The sequence below is a fragment of the Aegilops tauschii genome, chromosome 2 (assembly GCF_002575655.3).
Source record: "Aegilops tauschii subsp. strangulata cultivar AL8/78 chromosome 2, Aet v6.0, whole genome shotgun sequence".
Taxonomy (NCBI): domain Eukaryota; kingdom Viridiplantae; phylum Streptophyta; class Magnoliopsida; order Poales; family Poaceae; genus Aegilops; species Aegilops tauschii.
Genome location: NC_053036.3, coordinates 518,419,492 through 518,442,443, shown reverse-complemented (window position 1 = coordinate 518,442,443; position 22,952 = coordinate 518,419,492). Strand labels below are relative to the sequence as shown.

The 22,952-nt window shown below is 39.8% G+C and overlaps 1 protein-coding gene and 1 long non-coding RNA gene across 2 annotated transcripts; one reads left to right on the top strand and one right to left on the bottom strand.

Annotated features, from left to right (window-relative positions):
• Positions 1-1,290: 1,290 nt before the first annotated feature.
• On the bottom strand, positions 1,291-19,273 carry LOC109759003 (uncharacterized). Its single transcript, XM_020317845.4, has 39 exons — positions 18,946-19,273; positions 17,097-17,149; positions 16,820-16,919; positions 16,527-16,634; positions 15,678-15,794; positions 15,374-15,524; positions 14,084-14,331; positions 13,051-13,230; positions 12,849-12,904; positions 12,646-12,763; positions 11,717-11,800; positions 11,416-11,508; positions 11,241-11,342; positions 11,028-11,093; positions 10,759-10,854; positions 10,568-10,675; positions 9,786-9,899; positions 9,608-9,694; positions 8,961-9,089; positions 8,270-8,468; positions 8,050-8,190; positions 7,883-7,926; positions 7,661-7,744; positions 7,202-7,270; positions 7,033-7,109; positions 6,518-6,587; positions 6,130-6,279; positions 5,852-5,923; positions 5,511-5,655; positions 5,231-5,295; positions 5,078-5,143; positions 4,394-4,487; positions 3,520-3,556; positions 3,368-3,425; positions 2,792-2,902; positions 2,321-2,388; positions 1,947-2,013; positions 1,787-1,855; positions 1,291-1,695 (listed from the first exon to the last, which is right to left on the bottom strand). Exons 1-39 carry the CDS (start codon positions 19,018-19,020, stop codon positions 1,609-1,611), a joined length of 3,858 nt encoding a protein of 1,285 aa, XP_020173434.1. The 5' UTR covers positions 19,021-19,273; the 3' UTR covers positions 1,291-1,608.
• Positions 19,274-19,855: 582 nt separating this feature from the next.
• On the top strand, positions 19,856-22,649 carry LOC123497135 (uncharacterized). The gene is made up of 5 exons (XR_006670533.2): positions 19,856-19,970; positions 20,045-20,402; positions 20,902-21,018; positions 21,161-21,455; positions 21,546-22,649. It is a non-coding gene; the product is annotated as an uncharacterized lncRNA (long non-coding RNA).
• The last annotated feature ends 303 nt before the right edge of the window (positions 22,650-22,952 follow it).

Here is a 22,952-nt window from a genome sequence, read left to right as displayed (position 1 = left end):
TGCGCAACCGGCACCTCCAGCCCGGTGGTACCCCGTCTCCCTAGCTCCGCAGCGTCGCCAGAGCAAGCGCCACCGCGACGAAGAGTAGGCTGGAGGAATTTATTCCACCTCATCGGCGTCGTCCCCATTCGAGCACCAATGCTTGGAGAAACTACCCTAACAACCCTATCTACAACGGCCGCGCGGTCGACAATGGTCTCCCCCACCTCTCGGCGCCAAGAGGCCACCAGAGGCGGGGGAGACAGGCGGCGACGGCCCGCTCGCGTCGCCTGTTTTTTCGCCTCTGGGAACCGTCGCTCTACGCACGTGGGCAGTGCAGGCGCCTACAACCAAAGCAAACCTGTAATAAAGTTTTAGCATGCTTGTACTTCGACAAAAGTGAAATATTGCTTCCTCTGCAAAAAAAGGGTGAAATATTGCTTGTGAACTAATTTTTTGTTGGAAGAACCAAGGGGAATATAACACTTCTCAACCTAAAAAAGAGAGAAATATAACACTTTCCTTGAATCAGTAAAACAAAGCTTGGGCCACGAGACCATTGATATTTTTTTTTTCGAATCGTTAGAATACCGCTAAAAACAACCTGGAGAATCTGACATGGACTAGGAGTAACATTGTCTACAAGGAGGGCAGGCTGGGGAGGGGGGTCGTTAGGCTTGGATTAGGGTTGCACTTGCAGGTCTGTATAGGGATGATAATACAAAATGATATGTACCAGTGAATGAATGTGGCAGGCAGACACTGCTGCAGTGCACCTGTCGAATTTGACTAATTGCCACCAGCATGGACCGGCTGATTTGAAAAACCAGTGATGCTTGAGCCTTTGGCTAGCTATTTGGCATCGATCTGACACATCTGTAATGCAGGATGGACAGAGGCTCACAGATCGGTATTAACAGAGGCTCACAGGTCGATATCATGGCAGAAGATCTCGCGAAAGGAAATGCTGACGTGAATCACCAGCACAAATTATTTCTCGTCAGTTCTCAACCTGACGGTCAGCTTTGCTACAGTATTGTTCATCAATACATGTAGAAAAAGTTACATTTTTTGTTTGTTCCTGCAAATTAGAGTTATTCCCTGCGCCATAAAAAATCTTGGAATCGTTAATTTTGAAATAGGAACCTTTCTCCTTCAAATACTCAACTCAACTTGAGATAGCTGACCACACATGCCATTTGGTGGAACATTTCTCAATCGAGCCTCGATTGCTATGCTCTGCGCGCTTCTTGTACACGCAAGCACATTATGGCTGGAATAAAGCAACTCAAGCGATCAAACCGTAGCTGATTGGCACCAAACATGACATTGGTTTCTCGCATGAAACAAATACAAACCAGAAACCATGGAACTGGCAGTAGTAGCTGACACTAGAAACACAAGCTACTACACTGGTCTACGAACATCTCTCACGCTTCCTTCTCCTCGCGGCAATATCGACTAAACTAGTACTAGCTCAGTAAACTTAACTAATGTACAGCCTATCTTTCTATAGAGATTACTCCGCCTCTATAAATGATCTAAACCCTCACAGTTCCTTCAGCCACGGGTAACAGATGGATATGTACACTGAAATGCTTTGTAAAATCCCCGAATATTATGTAGTTATCAAGTTTGCTCATTTGAAGGCGGAGTCTGACTTTGTTCGATCCGCTTCATGGTTTTTTGAGGAGGGCCACACAGACTCAACACAACCTGAAACATTCATCAATTATAGGGCTCAGCTAAGCTCCTTATGCAAATACCTGGAGACAATTAAGAGACGATAGGTAATTAAAATGCTAACCGGTAGGAAGATAAGCCCATGCAGAAAGCCAATGAGGACGAGTGCCAGGTACATTTGGAAGTAATACACCTGCAGCCATTCGGATTAAACAAAGGTGATTCAAGCTAAACTCCAATAGGGATACAGAACTAAGAAGTGTGGGCTAAGATGTATGATGTACCACAAAAACTTCAGATTTTGCAAAACGTAGGACAATAACTCCTACAAGTTTGGTCAAGGTAATTCCACTGAAAATTCAAGACAGTGGGTCAGAATAAGATATAATAAAATTATAAACACCACAAGCAGATTCAGACATATGGCAAAAAACTGCAACTGGACTGCCATGAATTTATCCGCAACACTGGAAAACTTTCTTATGCGAAATAAAATTGTGAACTGTTTATATGTAACACTCACTAAGGCACGTATATGCTTACTCACATACATCTCGGACAATCTAGGACAAGCTGCAAGCGACTTATTCAATTGATATTACTATCTCTTTACCCAACGTAACATTGTCCCAATAATGTGAACAGTAATGAGGCTAACCTGAATACAGAAGCACCCATCGTCGATAGAGCCTGCCTTACACGGTTTTCTCTATCCCCGATGCCTATCTGTAAATTAAAAGGTGAATATGAAGGGTTCAGGCATGATATGGAAAAAAGGGACAAGATAAACATGAAGAAATTATACCATTGAAAAGTAGAAACACATCAGAACTTATTTCCATGGTCCTTCATTTGGGATGGGTTTGGGTGTCAGCCAACTGGTTTGTTATTGTTGCTCTTTGTTTTTTAGTTACTCTAATGTCATGCAGACCGTATAGAGAATCAAACTACTTTCACATTTCAAAGTAAACTGCTAAATCACTGATAGCAGATGATAAAAGTTTCAAGTGACAGGAAGAACAAATTTAAATGTTTTTCAAGTTTATTATGGCCAACATTCTAATTACCACAGGACTCAGCTAAACTGGAAGATTTCGAAATGGCATTTCCAAATGTACAATGCACCTACCATAAAGGCATGTGTGATATGAACACAGAATTCAACAGCAATTCCTATCGACATAACAAGGTTTACAATAGAAATTGCATTGAGCTGAATTCCAAGGACAGCCATCACTCCCTGCCAAAAGTTTGAAAGATGTCAAATCTTGATAATGAAAATAACAATTAAATAATTTAGCATTGAAACTTGAATTCTAGAACTACTGTAGAAACTAGAAAATACAGAATAGCTTTACATTTGCAAACTCAATCACATATGCCAATAATACTGTACCAAGGTAATGTGAAACCATCTTTTGATTTATGGGTGTTTCTTATTTGTCACAATTATTCTACAATATAGTACCAATACATAATGCATAGCTAATTAAGCCAACTGCTTTCACCAACAGTTGAACAAATCCTATATATTTTAGCTAATTGTTGACATGAAGTCACCACAGTTCTACTCTGCAACCACTTGTATTTAAAACATAGCTAAGTTCTATCCAATATCCATTAGAGGCCATCAGTTGCTATGAATTTGAAAATACATATAATCAGAAGTAGTAGTACATATTGGACAGGAGAGAGACAAACATACCATCAGATCCAAGACTATCATGGCCAGAACAATCAAAATGATTGCTGAAGCCCACAAACTGAAATGGACAGAGGTAACAAATTATCACAATCTACCGACTCGAAGAGTAACAGAAAATAGTTAGTGCTAAGTTTCTGAAAGGAGTTGCTGACCTGCTGGTGACTACGAAACAAACAACAAATACTGCACCTGTTAATTTTTGCATAAGAATGAACTGTGTCAAATCTCAAATTAAGGTACAGACATTACAACAAAAATATTTAATTATGTTTATCATGATTATATTTGTTATGGTTGTAGTTATGATTGTCAGGTGGTCCCAGCACTAGACCATAGTTACTAGCCAGCTTTCGTGAAATTAGTGTCGGTAGAGCAGCAATGCGCAAGGAAAGGGAATAGAGAGAACTTCTTGCTAGACCTTCATTGAATGGAACCATCCCCTTATATTGAGGGGTTACAACTCAAGTGGACCAAGTTGAGCCAACATTTCCTGATTGAAACTCATCCAATCACTCCTAATTCAAACTCTTATCCCTAACTTATGTCAAAATGGTATGGTCGCTAATACCAGAACCAACTAAGGGGGTGTTTGGTTCAGAAGTCCTAGGACTTTTTCTAGTCCCAGGGACTAATCAAAAAAGACTCTCTAGTAGAGTCTTTTTCTAGTCCCAGTAGAAAAAGTCCCTCCCGTTTGGTTCCTAGGGACTTTTTAGGGACTTTTTCTAGTCTCTGGGACTAAAAAGTCCCTGAACCAAACACCCCCTAATTAGACCAGTTCAACAGCCGACAGTGATACGTCAAACTTTTGGTTCTTCAGCGCACTGTGGTGAGGCAATTCTTGAGAACACATCAAAATAAGCTGGTTTAGCAGGGATGTCTATACTGTGCATTCATACTAGGAGAGAGAAATAAGTTACTTCTATCTGATACCAAAGCAAAAATTTCAGAGAAAATGAGATCCGCGAGAACTATATCATAAGAATATGCAAATAATCTGAAAAACTGCAAATGCAATAAGTAACTAACCAAGGCAAACACATATATTCATGATGGCTGTCTTCCATACGCTGAGGTATTGCTCAAAAAATATATGGAACACTGAATATGGGAAAATTTCCATCTGCACAAAGATGTATAGACTGTTACAAGATATATCCAAGCAATAGCATTCAAAGCGAAAGCTAACAATAATCAGTATGAAATATAGAGTGAAACATATAGTGGAGTAGTTACTATGCCATAAAGCTTAGCTACAAATACAAAATTCACACATACTCCCTCCGTTCCAAAATAGATGACTCAACTTTGTACTATAAAGTTAGTACAAAGTTGAGTCATCTATTTTGGAACGGAGGGAGTACTTGTGTGTCTTTGAATAGCTAGTGGCTGCTAATATTTACGTCAGCATCTGGGGATAATGTGTTCAATAAAGGCCCAAATAATCAAAAATTCAGGATGTACTGGCTAGTCCTTCTAATAATCCTAGAACACTGCTAGAACCATATGGACAGTAACGATCTATTAAACCTTCGCCAACAGGGAAATTCCATGGTTCCTATTAATATGTGTAATTATAATTAAGAGTGAAACACAGCAAATCGTTTTTTGTGTGTATGTTTTCACGGCAATAACTTCAGTATATTTGGGTCAGTATTTTTAAAACGTCCTTTAATATCATCATCATCTAAAGAATGGATGCAGGCAAATTACCTGTAAATCTTTGGACATTTGAGAGCTGAAGTCCCGAGCAGCTCTCAATGAGTTAACATAGTCAGTCTACAAAAAATATCAATATTACTTAAACTTTACCATGTTGGAAAGGAAAATGGTGATAATTATGATGGGCGGCATGCTAATCCATACCTGTTTATTAAGGGGAGTATGGTACGTACGGAACGCTGATGCTTGTATAATGCCATTTTCATAACCTGACAAACAAACAGGGTTGCCAAATATATCAGTGGATAATTAATAGTATTATAATTTCAGTCGGTCAAAATGCAAGCACGTTTAATGCAAAAATAATACTATATATCTCAACTGATTAAAATGATTCACATTTATAAATATATGATATTTCTTTGGCATGTTCTCTAGCATGATCAAATATTGAGATGGTACATAATTGGCATACACCACATACCACTGTGGTCCAAACTTGTAGAATAAGCTCCTTTTCCCCCTTTAGAACAGTCACTTGATGGCAGTGCATCCAGAAACCATGGAAGTTTCTCTCTAAATTGTGTTGTGGATGGACGCCCATTGTGTAAGTCCGAATGTAGGAAACACTGAGACAAAAGCATAACTAGTAGATCAGAAGTAAATCACTTCTACTTAACATGTATCTATTGATATGTAAACTGTGGTTGGAATATACTATTTCACACTACACATAATAGGGCACAGCAGTGCAAATGCAGCTCTCTGAAATTGATTAAGACGCTAAAAGGACTATCACAACTGAAAGATAGTAGATAGTAATACCGTTGTACAATTATTGCACGCTCCATTTGAACTGCATGAACCTGAATCTTGATCAAGTTGACAGCAAGGAGGCTGCAAAGTAGAAATTCAAGTGACATTAGCAAATATGCTAACATACAACCAGTTCATATTTTCTCAGGACTCAAATTGAGCGTTTTTGTTTCTCCCAGAGAGGGATGTGTCCATTGCTTCAGAAGAAATTGCTTTTTTTCCAGCTAATACAAATATAGTATGAATGTGCTGCAACCATAAAGGGGGTTCAGGGAAAAGTTCTGAACCTGATCATCTGGAGGGCAATAATTTCCATTAACAAATTTTCGACAGCATCCAAATGCTTCGGGAGACATCCATATTAGGAAGTCATCAAGCCATGAGGCAGCAGGTTTTGCTATGTAACTTGTTTCGGGAGATAAAGATTGTCTTGCTATCTGCAAGGTAGCAACCACCATGTTAAATGGAGGGCAGTGTTATCAACATATGATGAACATCTATACATGATTATCAAAATCACATCGGTTAAGTTGCATCAGGAGCCGGTAGCTTTACAGTAACAAAGCTCGCCTTTAAAATGTATTCTGCAACTAAATTAAACTAGCAAATCAATCAATCATTTCATACTGAGTATTACTGCGGAAAAAATTAGTCAAGAGACAAACAATTGTATACCTCATTCAGAAGAGAGTTTGAATTACACTGGTTGATGGAACATATCTGATTAGTATTTTCCGATGCAGAGCTGGAAACAGTGCAACACATCAGAAATCAAATTGTTGTTTATTTCAGTTAGGCATGCAACTCAGAAGAACTCTACAAAATCGCCTCTTTCTAAAGGCATCACTGCAACAGTAGCAGCCAATGCAGAAACATGAGAAACTTGGTTTTCAACTTTTGAATAATTATTTGAGTTAAGCATGCAACTCAGAAGAGCTCAACAAAATTGGCTCTTTCAAAAGGCAACACTGCAACAGTAACAACTCATGTAGAAACATGAGACTTGGTTTTCAACTTTTGACATATCCAGAACAATCTAAAGACAAGAATGTAGTGGATAACAGTAAGAAAGCACAACGGGTCAACGATATGACAAGGAATATTCAGCCATGTTTGTTTGTTTCCATTGTATAATCATGCTTCTTCAAACATGCAGAAAAAATGTGTAGAACTATTTTACTTCTAGTTACCTGTAATTGAAGTTCTTCACAACAAAATACAGTGGCGGACCAACTTTCATATACTTCTCAAGGTCGTCAAAGTAACCCTGTAAACATTATAATGAGCATGATTCTAAAAGAAATACAAAGAGAAACAATTAAGGCTTAAGCTACAGAAAATGCAAGTGATAGTTTGAACCTGTAAATAAGAATCTCGTGGAAGAACGATTTTCTGCTCCAATCCTGGTTGTAGTCTAGTTGACATTGCCTAGTTAGGACAAAAGAAACACAATTTTGTTAACCACACATGCCCATACTCAAAGTCAAGAAAATGTAAGTGGTTCTGTCTCATGTAGTAGTTTTTCCCAAATCTGTGGTAGTTAACCACTAGATTTGCAACATGAAACCAGACAAGAACAAACATCACCACACTGTAGTGAATTGCTCCATATTGATGGTCAGCAAGATTTATCAGAAATACAGACAGAATAATAAGTTGATGATCCATCAGAGAATTTCAATGAAAAAATAGACTTGGCAAGTAGATAGCACACTCATATTTCACCAGATATAAAGCTGTTGGTAGTGAAGCTAATAGGAGGAACAGATATTAATCATGATGCTGTGCAATGTGCATGCAGAACATGTGAGGACTTACAATGCTTGCAAATGCTAATCCAACAAATACAGCAATCACAATAAACTTCACTGGTCGGTAACCGAGGATTGGCCCATGAACATCCTATATGAAAACAAAAAAAAACTATAGGTTATGAATGAACATAAAAGAAAATTGTGAAAAACTTAAACATGGTTTAAAACATGAGCTTAACTTTAACATAAGAACAAGCTTAACTCTGGTAAAATATGTAGTGTTTACCTTCATATAGCGTGCAACAAAGTGAAGCCGCTGGTGGCCACCATCTTAATTTTTGAATACATTAGAAAGGGAAACAATTACAAATGAGCCACAATGAACAAGCATTTACTGCTATAACTAATCTTCCTTTTAGCAAAGCAAACGTGGAATTTTATTTAGACACTTACTGTCACCAGCAACAGTGCTCGATTTAAGTCTTGCACAAGGAACACAATCAATCCTGCCATCTTCTGCCCTCCTAAAATCATATACAATAAGGGCTACGAAGGCTGTCACTTGGAGAACGAAATCCAGAAGAACTGCCATTGCTGCACAAGATAGTGGATTGGAAACCCCAAAAGGAAGTGCCAATTATAGATACAATCAAGGAAACGTAAAGAAACCAACCGGCAAACATGGAAAATGCTCTGGTGGCAGGCATTGGATTGATTGCACTGACAGAAAAAGCTAAAACTTCAGCCAAACTGGCTAACGTAATGGATGGCCCAACTTCCACCAATGCATTACTTATACGTTCTTCCAACACTATCCCATCTGGTTGTCGCTTGACAGCATGCACAAGGATACACATGTTGTCCACACCGACCTAGCCACAATCACATCCATCAGTTTCATCTAGTGGCAGAATGATAAGAATGTGTATCTTTTGAACAAAGTACCGATCAAATGAAGTAGCAATATGAATAAATCGTCAATTCCTCTTAAAAAAATATGGTAAATGCCCAAGAAAATATTTCCTAAAAACAGATAACAAACTCAATGGCAGGCAATGCAACATAGACATCAACTGGGTTCACCTATGTAGGAAGCGTGGTTAAAATAAATTACACAAATACTAAACATCAAGTTTTCAACAACGAATTAATGTGATAATGGTTCATGGAAATCAATTTTCAGAAGAGATAATACAATAATCAGCACGAAGAAGCTATGTTCCAATTCAAATGTGTAGAGCGCAAATGCATAATGGTTTTTCTTTCTTTTAATGCAGCAAAACAAAGAAATACTGGAAAGGTGCATTGGATTGATGAAGAGAAAAACAGTCACACTATTGTGCTACTAGAGGCAGAAGACTTACAGCCAGCACAAGAAAAGGAATTACTTCCATTATGATTAGAGTTGACTTCACTCCAACAGCACTAAAGAATCCCATTGATCCTAAAACTGAAAGCATCACTAGGACAACGCCAGATAAGCCAAGCAGCACCTGCAATTTATCTCATCAAATGAAACATAATGCAACACATGTTTGACATAATTAAATACTCCATTTCGAGATCTGGTAAATAAATTAGCTCTTCAAAAGGAAACTTGAGATCAAACTATTATAGATCCAAAAGACAAATTTCTAGTTCCGTCCCAGAATAGAAGATGTCAAATTTGACATCTCCCACTTCTATAATTATGTGATTTCAATATCGGCCACAATTAAAATATGTCGTCCCAACAGCAGTACTGCCGACCACTGCACTGTTTATATTTACTAAATGTATGGTCAGCAAACATGAATATATGAGAACTGGTCTTTAGATAACTCACAAAAATGCAATCATAAGGAACAAGATACTCCGAGTAGATCGAAACAATTAATCATGGGACAAAATTGTATTATACCACTCCTGAATTTCAAACATATGAACTTGCCACTAACTCAATTAAAGTATTTTTTAGGCGGAGGAGTGGAAAATAAAAATATTTTCCCATCATTGATTATCATATTCATACCTTTGATGAGACAAATAATGCCCACAAACGAGAAGGACGGTCTCCAAGTGTGAATGATATGTACGCAAACATCACAATATAGCTTATCTGATATCAATCAAATGGCACAAATAAAAATCACAACATGTAGGCAAACAGGATATACTACAAAATGGAAAAGATTTTCACATATATTTACCACTATTGTAATTGCGTCAGCTGTACTCTCTCTGTTTAATTCATCTTTGATAGAGCTCTCGGATGAAAAGGATAATGTAAGGTTCTGTGCTAGTACCATCGGCAGTATTTCTTCCTGCAAAAAACTCTCAAAAGTCATCAGATGTAATTCCTGGCTCAAGTGAAATATATAAACCGCTAGAGTATGCACCTTCTTCTGAAGTTAAACCAAAAGCTACAAAAACACTGTAGGTAGAAACTCTAGCTAGAAATTAAGTGCTAAAGGCTTTAATCCAAACATGAAAGAGTTAACTTCATACAATATTAATCACTATACTGTGCATGCAAATGGCATTAGCATACATGAAATGACCTTTTGCTAGATTCAGGCATCTCGGGCTTCAACGTGAGTCGGCTCACTATATTACAGGAGAAAAGAACGGAAACAATAATGCTTCTACTAAATCTCCTGGAATATGAATCTGAACACTCTTAATCCGCATTATCAAAGTTGCTTCCCATTGCGTATTTCCTCAGGATGTAGGGCAATGCATAGTCAATCTTATCTACCGGATTCTTCATTGGAGCAACTTTCTCTGCATAGTTTACTTTACTATCCTCAAACGAGATTTATTCGTTCATTCCTTAAGGAGGTGTTGTGTGGAAGTATTCAAATATGTCGTGGGACTTCTTAAAAGTAAATGTTAGAGAATGAACTTATATAGAGCATGTATCAATTGACGGTAAAATTCTACCGTAAACTGCTTGTTGAGCACATAAGCTCAGAAGGTGAGAGTTCCAAACCTTAACAAGATTAATATATGCCCTTTCCCAAGCCATAGCCTTTGCATTCTCTTGTCCTGTTGTCTCAACCTTGTTGTTCACTGGATATGTTATTACAAATGCAGAAGCCTGTAAAGTAATAGGAAGTTAGTAAGAGAGGTGGGATAATCAGTAAAATATTGTTTTTGGCCAAAAAAAGCATAGCATTTTACCTCGGTGAAATTGCTACCTGGAAAACCACCTAATATTGTACTAGGGTCAATAGGTGATTGAAAAGTGCTCAAACATGTCTCTTCAGAACTGTAATGCTGCAATACAGCAGATATTGTTTAGTGTTTAGATACAACTAGCTGACAAACCTAGCTAGTATCACAATATTCATTGTTCAGCATGAATTCATCAATAGTTTACGAAGGTCTGCGTTGCAACAAAAAAAAGGAAATTGTCCATAGGAAAAGAGATTTCAACTGTGGATATTTACCTCAAAGCAAAATTTAGCATGATCTATACCTAAATCATCATGCTTTTTAGGATCCAGCTGGAAATACTGCAACAGATACCACCATTTTAATATGATTGCTCAGAAGTACGCATACGGAACAAAATATAATGATAGAAAAGGATTATATAGATTCTAGAGAGAACAAGTTAGTTCCATATACAGAGTACAGACTAGACAATACAAAATCATCACCTGCAAAACACTTTGGGTAGCACAATCTGTACTGAGTGGCTTTAGGCAGATATCAGCAAGGGATACTGTCGATCCAGAATAATTGGCACGTAGATCATCAATCTTTGCAATTAAAAAATGACATTAGAATCAATAAGCAGTTGCAGTGCGAAATTTACATGACTGGATTCCATACCTTTTTCTGAATCTGAAATAGCAATTTGAAATTGTTATCATTTACTATTGTGGGAGCTTCAAGCTGGTCAGATGCGGAAGTGGCTAATACAAGCTGCAGTCAAAACAGTAATTAACCAAATATTACTCATTGCAATAGTCGCCTTCAAAGCCTTCAAACGTAAAACCCAACAAAGAAAGATAGACAAGAAGTTAAGATCAACACAGCAAACATGTTAATATGCAGGAACAAAGTCGGTATACAATCTGTAACAAGTGTTCATCTAGTTGAACAAAAACAAAGCCATGAGAGTTGAAAAGACCTGCTCAATCCTATAAAATGGTGCAAGATGACTGTCAAAATATTGCTTTTCATAGGCAGTCTGACTTCCAGGGCTAACCCAAAGCTGCAAAAAGAAAACAATCAACTCAGAAATCTCTGAAATGTATTTATTCACAGTCCTGGTAAATACACGCCAAAAACTTTTGAGTTCCAAATGGTGTTAATTCATCCCCTGGACCAGATGGTTGTCACTTTTCCGACTTCTTTTAAAAAACACTCATAAAGGGTAGCAATCATCCCCACACAAAAAAAGGAGCAATCTCAAATACTAAATTTATTTATATAAATGACCACAAGTTACACAAAAATCGTAGTTACAGACTCAAAGGTAATCCATTGTGAGCATGTTTATTGACAGATTTGATCTCCGTGTTTCTATTTTGCTGACACATATTTTTCACAAGTATTAAAAAATACATGTTTATGACCTTTGCCCACTAATGTTCACAGGATTAAGAACTTTAACGTCCTTTTTGGAAGGTAAAATGATAAAGTTATCTGAAAATGACCATAAGCATAAAGGACACAGAACACCATAAAAGTCCAAATTGATTCAAGAAAAAGCATAGCCAACAGTAAAATTGAAATTTTATAAAATGTACAGCAATGTATTTCCTTTTTATTTACTGTGATTTTATTTTAATGAACATTTCCGCGTAATCAATCAAAACTGTCAATGGATTTCCATTTTTTTCCATGCTTCAGACCTAATAATTTTTGTGAGTTGTAAGAGAATACTATTGCCTTGTCAAACTTATATTAAAGTAATTACTCGTAAATACAGACAGACAAAATGTTAACTATATTTGTCAGTCTCATAACAATTCAAATTCCCCCATTATATACAATTATCAGAATTTCAGAAACGGTAGAAGAATTGTAGCTATCATACGATGATAAATTGAGTACCTTTTCCGGTCGTGTTTCCACCTTGAAACGGATAAGACCAATGCATAATAGGATAGGGACAAGTAAGGATGCACATAACACAAGAAGCGGGTGTCTAGTAACAAAAACTCCATGCCTCCTGCGATACTTTCAACAGATTAACATGAAGCCTAAATACTAATAATATATAGTTTATCTGAATATAACTGGAGACCGAGTCCAACCTAAAGAAGGTTGACATGTAAGTTTGGACAATAGAAGATGATGCAGCTTTGGGCACCTGATATAAAGAGAAATTATTAGACCGTAGCAGCTTCATATTAAAAATGATGAACACTAGAGAAAAATGCTAGAAGGAACCAAAGACAAGTACTCTAAGTAAGCAAGCAAGCTCTGGCTCTCAAAAATGATTTGGCAGAAAAGAACCTGAGCAGAGTTTTCAGGAACATTGCCATTGTTGTTTGACTTATCATCAGCATTCTTTGGTGGTTTTGTTTGTGAGGGGAAGCCCGTTCTTCCTCGTGTTCTGTATAATAGGCCCCACAATAAAATTGCGCACAAAAATACAATGTACACAACCACTAGTGAGAAGTCCAAGCATTCGGCCTGTGTAATCAAATGATAAGAGTTCAGGATACAAAATAATGAAAATACTCGACATGGAAAAGATGAACCTTCATAACATATGCCCTAAAATGTTGTTATGCTGCCAAATTTTGGATTCGTATACTCTAGTTTAAAGTTCAAGGCTGCAGTAAGCTTTTAAGTTGTATGAGAAACAAGAAAAGGGTCAAGTTCTACACAAGGTACATGGACAAACTAAGGTATTTAGCACCTACGATGATGGTTATATTTTTTTCAAGATATAGTAAATCATTTGATTGCTAGAGTTGAAGGTTATTAATACTTCCCACAAGCAAATTGTGCAGGTATCCACACCGACACATCTACCCCGTATCATCACTACTACAACACATGTTCTGTGCCAATTTCTCTGTAATAGTAGTATCACTTTTTAAAGAATTAGTACCACATGAGTATGTTACACAACTGGCTTGATACAAGGAGGACCACCTGACATGTGATGTGCCAATTAACAAGGGAAGCCATAGTCCTCATCTATCATTCATGCAAAGTTTTGGTTATTTACTAGGGCAGTAGCACTGCAAACTCTGCCAATTGCCACAAGATGAACAATGAAGTCAAACTTTTGACATTAGAACTAACATTATTTTTGTAAATAACTAGATTAGTTACTTGAAAATAATTTGGTTAATTTTTTTATCGGATAGTAATTTTACAATATAAATTTGGTTGGGTTTAATCAATATAGTCCAATAAAAACTAGAGGTCATGCCTTTGGAGACCGCTTGAATGTGCACAAGTACAACTGGAGGTAACAGAAAATGCATGGTATTAGCCGTGCATTTTTTCATAAATGTAGATAAATAGCTGCTACCTTTAGAGAACCCATTTTGACTGAACAGGAAGTTTCAGTCTTCGACTGAGGCAACAAGGATCCCATGCAAACTGAAGAAGAAGGACAATCGCCACATGAGCAGCCCAAAGATGGATCTCCACAAGAATAAACTGTAGTATTTAGCGGCTTCACCCCAGATGAATCACTCAAATCAGGTCGGTATGTTATCAAATAAGGTGACCCAGGCTCATTAGGATTTGCCTGACGCCCAAGAAATGCAAACCACTCTGCAGTAGCAAGTGTAGACGTCAATAATTATAATGATATACTGCAAAGAACGGATGCATGCAAATTACCATGTATTATCAGCATGTCATTACCACGGTTAAAATTATCGACTGAAAAAACTAACTCAAACCATATCCAGATTGCAATAATAATAATTAATAGTGCCAAGTCCAAATGCAGGAAACAAATATACATAGTTTATTATCAGGCTATCACTACCAAACCTTAAAATTACCAACTGCAGAAACTAGTTCACAAGCACATCCAGGGTGCAAGAAGCCAAGAATAATAATTAATAACACCAAATAGAGTTTCTCAAAGAAATGCATCAAAGCTTCCTAAAAGGTTACTACCCTCTACATGCTACTAATCTTTAGACCAAATCGTGTCATCTTCTTTGTCTAAATTATCAAAGCATTGCAAGTGACTTGGCAATCAGAGTTTAACTTCACAATCAGGGAAAGCAACGCTAGTTTAGCCCTTTAGCCTGCCTACAAGAATCTTAATTCTAGGAGGGATGCTAGCAAATCTGGTATGCAAGCTTTAGGCTGCCAGCCTCCATAAATCACTCCAGAGTCATGGCCAAGGTGGCAAATGAGACAGCTCAAATCATTGTTTCTTTCCTTTCCCCATCTTCAAGGACGATGATCCTAGGGATGCTTCTGATGCCGTGCCTCCTCGTCACGTCCTGGTTGTCGTCACTCGTCAGTGTTGAGCCTAATGTGACACATGGCATATAACATGGATAAATCTGATCATAGGGAGCATCAAGTAGCACTAGGAGGGACCAAACCATGGTGCTCAGAACTCAACAAAATCCACCACTTCACAGTCAACAATTTTGGTCACTGATGATTGAGAGGAGGAAAGCTGGGGGTATTTAGGTCTTGTAGCAAAACATTGAGGGTATTAGCATTTTATAAAATTTAGTGTTATTTTCAGTGTCCAGTGATTGCAGTAGCATTGCTCAAATTATAACTTGTAATGGCATTTATCCAATCACACCATTGATAAGTTCACTACAATGATTTAGCCTAATACCTTTGTAAGTTTTAGCACCTCCACCAAGAAAATCCATTGCGCGTGTGTTCAGAGTGCCAAACTTAACTTCCTTACAAGAGTTGTATAACTCTTCACCATAGTTGCTTGTTATGTAGTAATCTATACCATCAACAGTTGTAATGTTATCAACCTGAAAAAGGTGCAGAACAGTGTAGCTTGTTATTTCGATTAAACATGAGAATTATATATGAATATTTCATTTTGGCATGTTAAAATGTGTGGGGGTGACCATAAGGAAACACAATAAAATACTGTTGTCGTGATAAGCTGAGAGAATTCAGACCTGTTTTGCTGAAGTCACGTTAATGAAGAGGCTTTGGTTTGGGGAACAAGACATTTCACAAAAGAGATTCAAGAAATTCCTCAAGCAAGCTGGGCATCCAACAAGAAATGGGACAGCCTGCAGAATTGTTGGAGTTAGCCTTTTACCACCAAATGAACTTTCTTTTGATTGAACATAGACATTTAGAATAGAGATTACCAAGAACAGGTTACATCATTTGACATGCGAAAAAGAATCAAGTTGGTCAACTTAGAAAAATAACCTTAAAATATAGTATGTACCAAATTGGCCACAATAGAATAGCGACGAACAGGGTCTATGAATATGACGGAAATGCATCTGTAAAATTTTCTTTTAGAACACAAATCTGTAATTTGCATGCAACAGGGAATAAAGAACTCACATGTAGCCACTTAACTGTGTTACAACATACTAGGAAGTACAGGAGGAATAACACAACAAATATCAGGGACAAGAAATAATCAACAACTAGAAATTTGCTGCATGAGGCTACAAGTCGACAAAAAACTGCTTTCCAAAAAAGTCCAGGATGAACAAGCAGAAATAATCTATTAAGTAGATACGAAAATCATCCTAAAACAAGAGCAGCATGTCTCAAAGTATTCAGCAGGTTCACTGCTTGCTGGTCACAAGTTCAGCAAAACATTGTTTGAACAAATCAATGCAGGTTAATATGAATACAATGGCAAAACCATTTTGCTAAGCTTTATTAACAAATTTCCCAGTGTGAAACAGTTAGTCTCTAAAATAAAGATGTGATGCGACCACACTGATATGATAGTTTAAATGAACAGTCCATATTCTTTTCAAAGCAGTCAGGACAATTACCTGTTGGACTTGTTGGTGTAATGTGTCGAACTGATCAACTGTACAACAGACATCACCAGTAATAGTGGGGCACAGACTCTGGATCCTTGTGGAAAACAAAGTATCTGGCTGGAAAAGCAATAACAGAACTTGATATAGTAGTAGACCACAACGGTGAAATAATGCAATCTTATGCGAAAATAAGATGGGCAGAGTATTATGCTGTCTGAATTAAAATCAATACTGCAAGATAACCGGATACTATCTGTCCTGCTCTGTCATATTCAAATTAAAGAGAAGGGTTCCATTGTCACCTTAACAGCTTTTGTTGCATTCACACAGTTTAAGACTTTTCCATCACTTCGATTTGCACAAATTCCATACATGGAACAGTACCCTTCTGCAGGTACTACCCTAAGGAAGCAAACACAGCAAAATTAGCACCAAGGGCTCCATGAGTACAAAATACCTCATTAAGCGGCAAAGTATTTTAAGTATATCAAAAATAGTAGCCTATTTCAGGACCTATTGTGTTCTTTAGTGATCTAACAAATGCTCATCTTAATTGAACATGTTGCCCTGATAAATTACCTTGGTGCACCATTCGATTGCTGTGCGCTTGTGGGATGTACAAGAAAAACTATCTGCATCATGGAATGAAAAACAAGGTTGTAAGGTTATCACACTATGGACAAACCATGTTAACCATACAATACATGAGTCACATCAAAGTGCAACCAAATCCACATGCATGAACACCAAACAACATTTGTAGAATGGGTTTCTTACATATCCTGTTATTGTGGAATGAAAAACAAGGTTGTAAGGTTATCACACTATGGACAAACCATGTTAACCATACAATACATGAGTCACATCAAAGTGCAACCAAATCCACATGCATGAACACCACACTACATTTGTAGAATGGGCTTCTTACATATCCTGTTATTCTATTAGTCCTCTAGGGAGCAACATGACCGCAATTTTATCCGGTGGCTTCAAATATATAAAATGAAGACAACACCTTTGAGCACCTAGGCAGGTGATGTAGATGCTACAAAGACAAGAATCTAGCAACATCTGAGAAGTTGGCACGAATCTGGTATGTTCTGGCCACCTATACAACCACTATAAGTGTCGAAACATTAATCAAAGTTTCATGTGAAACCGCCAAAACAGTTAGTGCGACTAAGGATTATTACAGCATGAATTTTTCATCCGTCCTGTACAGCAACACCCAGATGACATCTAACAAACAAAATTAGAACAGAGAAAGATAATTCAACAGTTAAGCCTCTAATACAGATAAAATAACATAGAGTGAGCTGCAGCAACATAAATACAATCTGAGGTTCTAGAGGAAAATGTCATGTTTGAAATGCCTGTGAAAATTCAGCTGGGCTGGGCTAGGAAAAATAGCAAAACAGTGAGCCATAAAATTCAGCTGGGTTGACCTACCAGCTGTCAACCAAAAGTGAACCATAAAACATCCGGTAACTTGGAGAGGAGACACAGGCAACTCCACATGGTTGGAATTCAGAGAAAACCGTTTGCAATTTGTTCAAAAGAGGGTCATCCGACCCAATTATAATCATAACGGTATACAAAGAGCACATTTCGAATCAAAATCCGTAAATGTTCTGAAATTCGGGGAAGTGCGGCATATTTAATCCTGTACAACCCAACCCAATCTACACGGTCACGGAGATAGCACACAGTTCGAGACAAACTATGAAACCGAGAAACGAAACCCCGGACAGAGAAGCAACCACCCCATCGAACACAATCAACTCGGGATAAACAAAACTGGGCTAAATTGACCTCTCTCCAACGCAGTAGCGGAAGCAGAAACAACCACTCAGGCACCAATAAGTCGAGGCCGCGTGGTTACAGACCTCCAATCCAAACGCACCTCGCATGTCAGAAACTAGTAGTGTTGCAGCAGATTTCCAACCCGATATGCTCCCAACCCTCCCGAATCCCAAAATCAGTATCGCAGGGGGAGGCCCGGGCTAACGACAAAGCAGAGGTAAACCAAAATACGCAGTAAATTTGAGGGGGGGGTAATATCCAATTCCAAGCACAACCCATTACGTGTACGAGAAAAAACAAACGCAGTCCAATTACGGACGAAAATCGCACCTCCCTAATTTTAGCGAAACAAAAAAAAAAACCACGAGTGATATTAGTAGTAGAAACTTCCGCACTAGTGACGCCATGGACGGGACGAAATTAGCAAGTCCACACAGGGATAGGCCGGAAGCCGCAGTGCTTAACCCCAGAAGCAGGACCAAAACCGAACCAAAATGGTCCAAAACACGAGGCACAGCGAGCAACCCCCACCCTAAGACGGCTGGCCCCTCGGAAAGGCGGCGGCGGCCGCAACGACGACCCCGCGCAGCACCCGCTAAGAAGGAGAGAGAGGGGGAGACCCCACCTGCAGCAGGGCCACCGCGGTGGCGAAGACGACGGCGCCGCCGGGGACGCCCCGCCGGCGTCCGACGAGGCCCATCTCCTCACGGGTTCCCTCCCCTCCCCACTCGATCCCTCGCCAGCGGGAGCACGGAATGCCGAAAACGGAGGGAGGTGGGAGACGAAGGGCGGACACGGTCCAGCGCCGCTGGGGGAGGAGATTGGACTTGTTTTTGTGGCGAACCGCACGACCGGGGTTTTATAACGCCGAGAGGCGAGAGCTGAGCTGCCGATCAGCTGCGCAGCGCGGTGGCGGGTGCCACCTCATGCCAATGCCAAGGGAATTTGCGGCCAGCTCCTCTCGTTTTCCTTCCTGGTGAGGGCTTTGGATCTCGCCACATGTTTTTTTCGGGGAGCGCGGTGGTGAAGTTGGGCCCGCGTGTCAGTGGGCATAAGGCCCAGCAGTTCGTTGGTCGTGTGGTTGCAGAAGATACGGTGGGACCGCTCGTAAGAGCGACGATAGCTGGCGGATTTGTTGGTGGGCGAGGCTGGCAAACCATCCGAGCAATCAAAGTAGTAGTAGTGCTGGTAATAACTCAGATAATTCTGTCACGTCAAAATTAGGAAAGCTACACGCGCACACTGGTTAACTGTGAAGCCTGTCATGTCCTTCTCCTAGCCGCTGCCATGCTTGTCTTCCCTGTTTGCCCTGCCATTCAACCCGCTGTTCACGGCACTGCTGGCTGCTGGGTATGGGGCGCACGCTCCGGCGTCCCAGATAAATCCGTCCGTGTTTCTTAAACAAGAAAACATATTTCTGGCGAACGAAAACTCTGGTGTTCGTATGCCCGCACAAGGGAAACAACCGCCTTCTCAGATTCCGCTGGCAGCTCTCTAATTTTTGGGCCCCGATACTTCTTTCTCTCCCGATATCGAGAAAAACAGCACCGCCGCTCCTCCCTTCTCCTCCTCCTGTGCACTTCCCCCAGATCCACCCCGCCCCCGGTCGTCGCCCGCGCTCCTGCAAGCCGCCGCCGACCTCCTCAGCCGGTCAACCGCGCCCAACGCCCTCCATTGTTTTCTCCCCCTCTCCTCACTAATCTCTCTCCGTTCCCAAACTACAGGACGCCATGGCCACCGGAGGCAGGGGACGCGACCGCGATGGCCCTGAGCTCGGCGGCGTGGAAGCCATTGGAGGCGCTGGCGAGGCCGAGGTCGGTGAGCATGGCAGCGGCGGTCGGGTGCATTGAGCGCAGGTAGGACTTCCTCATGAGTTGTTTTCCTCCAACGCCGGGGTGTGGATCTACGTGCGGGGGGCTGCAGCCACCGCCACCGCCTCGATCCCGACCCCCTTCCCCCCGCTTCCCGGGGACAGACCCCGTCGCCTTCTCCCTTCTTCCTCGGACCCCAGGACGTCCTGCTGTCATCTGCACCCCGTCCCAGTCTTCATCCGGCCATCAGGTTTCCTTCCCCTCAAAGAAGGTATGCATGAGCAGCTAGCCATCAGGTTTTGGTAGGTGGCTGGATGACAAAAGACTTGGTTACACACTGATGTATTTCCGTTTATTGCAAAATTAATGGAAAGGGGTGAGAGCCCGGTTGGAAAAAAGCTAGGTTGTTTCTTCTCATCCACCGCAGCATCAGTTCCCTTTCTTATTGAATATAATCAATCAATACCACCAGGCCGTAGAGATGGGATCTTCACAATTTCTGGGTCAGATCCGCCCCTGGTGTCCATAGCAGGATCATGCATGTTGTTGTGTTCATGGATTCCATCTTGTGGATGATGATTTGTGTATGATTGGTGTGCTATCTTTATCTTGCGTGGTTACAAATTTTTGTTGTTTTTACAAGGAATGGTGTGCGATAGCTTAGTAAAATAATTAGAACTACTCTGCACATGGATACCCATGCGTGTACAATTGCTGTATTTTTTAGAAGATACTAACTAACTAAAGATTCTAACTGCCGCTCTTTGTAGATTTTGAAGGAAGGAGAGAAGTCCGCTAAGCCACCCCCTTAGGAAGCGGATGGACTAGCTCGACGCGGTCTTTTCCTGCCCATTCTGCAATCATGGGAGTAGCATTGAATGCCGGATGTTAGTACTATATTCATGTGTTTTCCTGTTAGTTGGTTGATAATGGATAGCTATCTATCCATTCAACATTGTGAATGGCCTTCTTTTTCTCTTCAGTCATATGCACAACCTGATTGGTGAGGTTACTTGTCAAATCTGCCAGGAAAGCTTCAACACCATTGCAAATGGTACATAGAACTGCAGATTGTACCTCCGTCATCCCGCCGTCCTCACCCCATCATTGTGCGCCCCCGCCTGTCCGCTCACGCATTCACATTGAGGAAGATGATGAGTACCTCGGCCACGCCGCCGTCCTCTCCCCGTCGTCGCGCGCCCCCGCTCGTCATCCATCCGCTGCTTTTCCAGTCCCGACCGCCGGAGAGTCGCGCCGCTGGGAACAAGCACCTTGCAATCGTGGTGTGCTTCTCCGTTGGTGCTGTCGTATAGACATCTTGCAAGTAAGTGACCTTCAATCCAAATGTTATCTTTCTCTGCACTTGATTTCAGTTGCTTTCTTATGGTCTCCTGAATTACTTGGCATGTGTCAGCCATTCTGGATAGGGAACGTTCTTACGGGACATCATGTTCACTTGGGATACTTACTGGATTAAGGAAGAAATTTTGAAATGCTTCTGAAACAATATCGTTTCATTAGTTGAGGACTTTGGGTAGTTCAGCATGTTCGATTGAGCATAATTAAGAAGCTTGATTTGTAATTATATAAAAAAATTGTAAAATGATCTGTAAAAGTTGAACTTCTCACCAAAATTATATCACTGAAGTTAAATCAAGTGAAAAAATAGTGTGCTGCGGTGCAGTTACTTGCAGCTGGGACTGATCTGATGAAGAAATTATTCTGTTAAAGACCTGGCAGATAGTTTTTCTGCTGGCAATGTAATTACACTTGTTTGGATGTGCTTGTTTTGGATTAAATGATAGAATGGGTGTTGTACTGTTGTTCTTGATTTTCTCACTTATTTAGTAGTGTTTGACGGGCATTCTAATCATTTTTTAGACCACTTTGGAGAGGGTACGTGATTGAAAAGCTCGGACTTTCCTGTTAGCAAGAGTATTTTATATCTTACCATGAAAAGCTGTAATGCTATTGTTCCTACAGATTCAAGAACTCAGATTTAGTAACAAGATAGATTTTTATCATGCCTCGCTATGAAATCATGTTTGGTTGCAGTGCAAAGGTCAATTGAGAATTTGAGATCCGTTGTGAAGAACTGTAGATGCTTGCTTGTCGACTGCCCAGAGATTTTGTTTCTGAATTTTTTTGTGTTGGATCGCAGGATGTTGCTGATATATGGTCATGTTTGTTCAAAAAAAGTCGTGATGTGTTATTGATCAGGATATTAGTATATCCCAATCTCATCACAGGATCTGTTCACTGGGTTTCTGAAACTATATAGCATTTTATTAGTTATGGGTTGGAGCAGTCTTTCTTTTTTCCTCTCGAGAAAACATTGAAGCTTAATGTCTTGATGCATTTGAAAAAGAGAATGGCAAAACAAAACAGTTTACTTAAGGGTTACATGAGTGCCTCTGAATTTTAGAAAATGTCAGCAATAGTTTCCTGTTTTGACTAAGATTCTTTATTTTCTTGGGAGCAAGCATTTTCTGTAATTCACACCACAACATGACGGCATGTGTTGGAAATATGCCCTAGAGGCAATAATAAATGGTTATTATTATATTTCTTTGTTCATGGTAATTGTCTATTATTCATGCTATAATTGTATTGTCCGGAAATCGTAATACATGTGTGAATATATAGACCACAACGTGTCCCTAGTAAGCCTCTAGCTGACTAGCTCGTTGATCAACAGATAGTCATGGTTTCCTGACTATGGACATTGGATGTCGTTGATAACGGGATCACATCATTAGGAGAATGATGTGATGGACAAGACCCAATCCTAAGCATAGCATAAAAGATCGTGTAGTTTCGT

Excerpts from the sequence above, each read along its gene's own strand:
- LOC109759003 (XM_020317845.4), bottom strand. The coding sequence starts at position 19,020 with ATGGGCCTCGTCGGACGCCGGCGGGGCGTCCCCGGCGGCGCCGTCGTC. Across the intron at positions 9,695-9,785 it reads CTGACGCAATTACAATAGTG|ATAAGCTATATTGTGATGTT; the intron begins GTAAATATATGT and ends GATTGATATCAG. Across the intron at positions 2,014-2,320 it reads ATGGGTGCTTCTGTATTCAG|TGGAATTACCTTGACCAAAC; the intron begins GTTAGCCTCATT and ends TTGAATTTTCAG.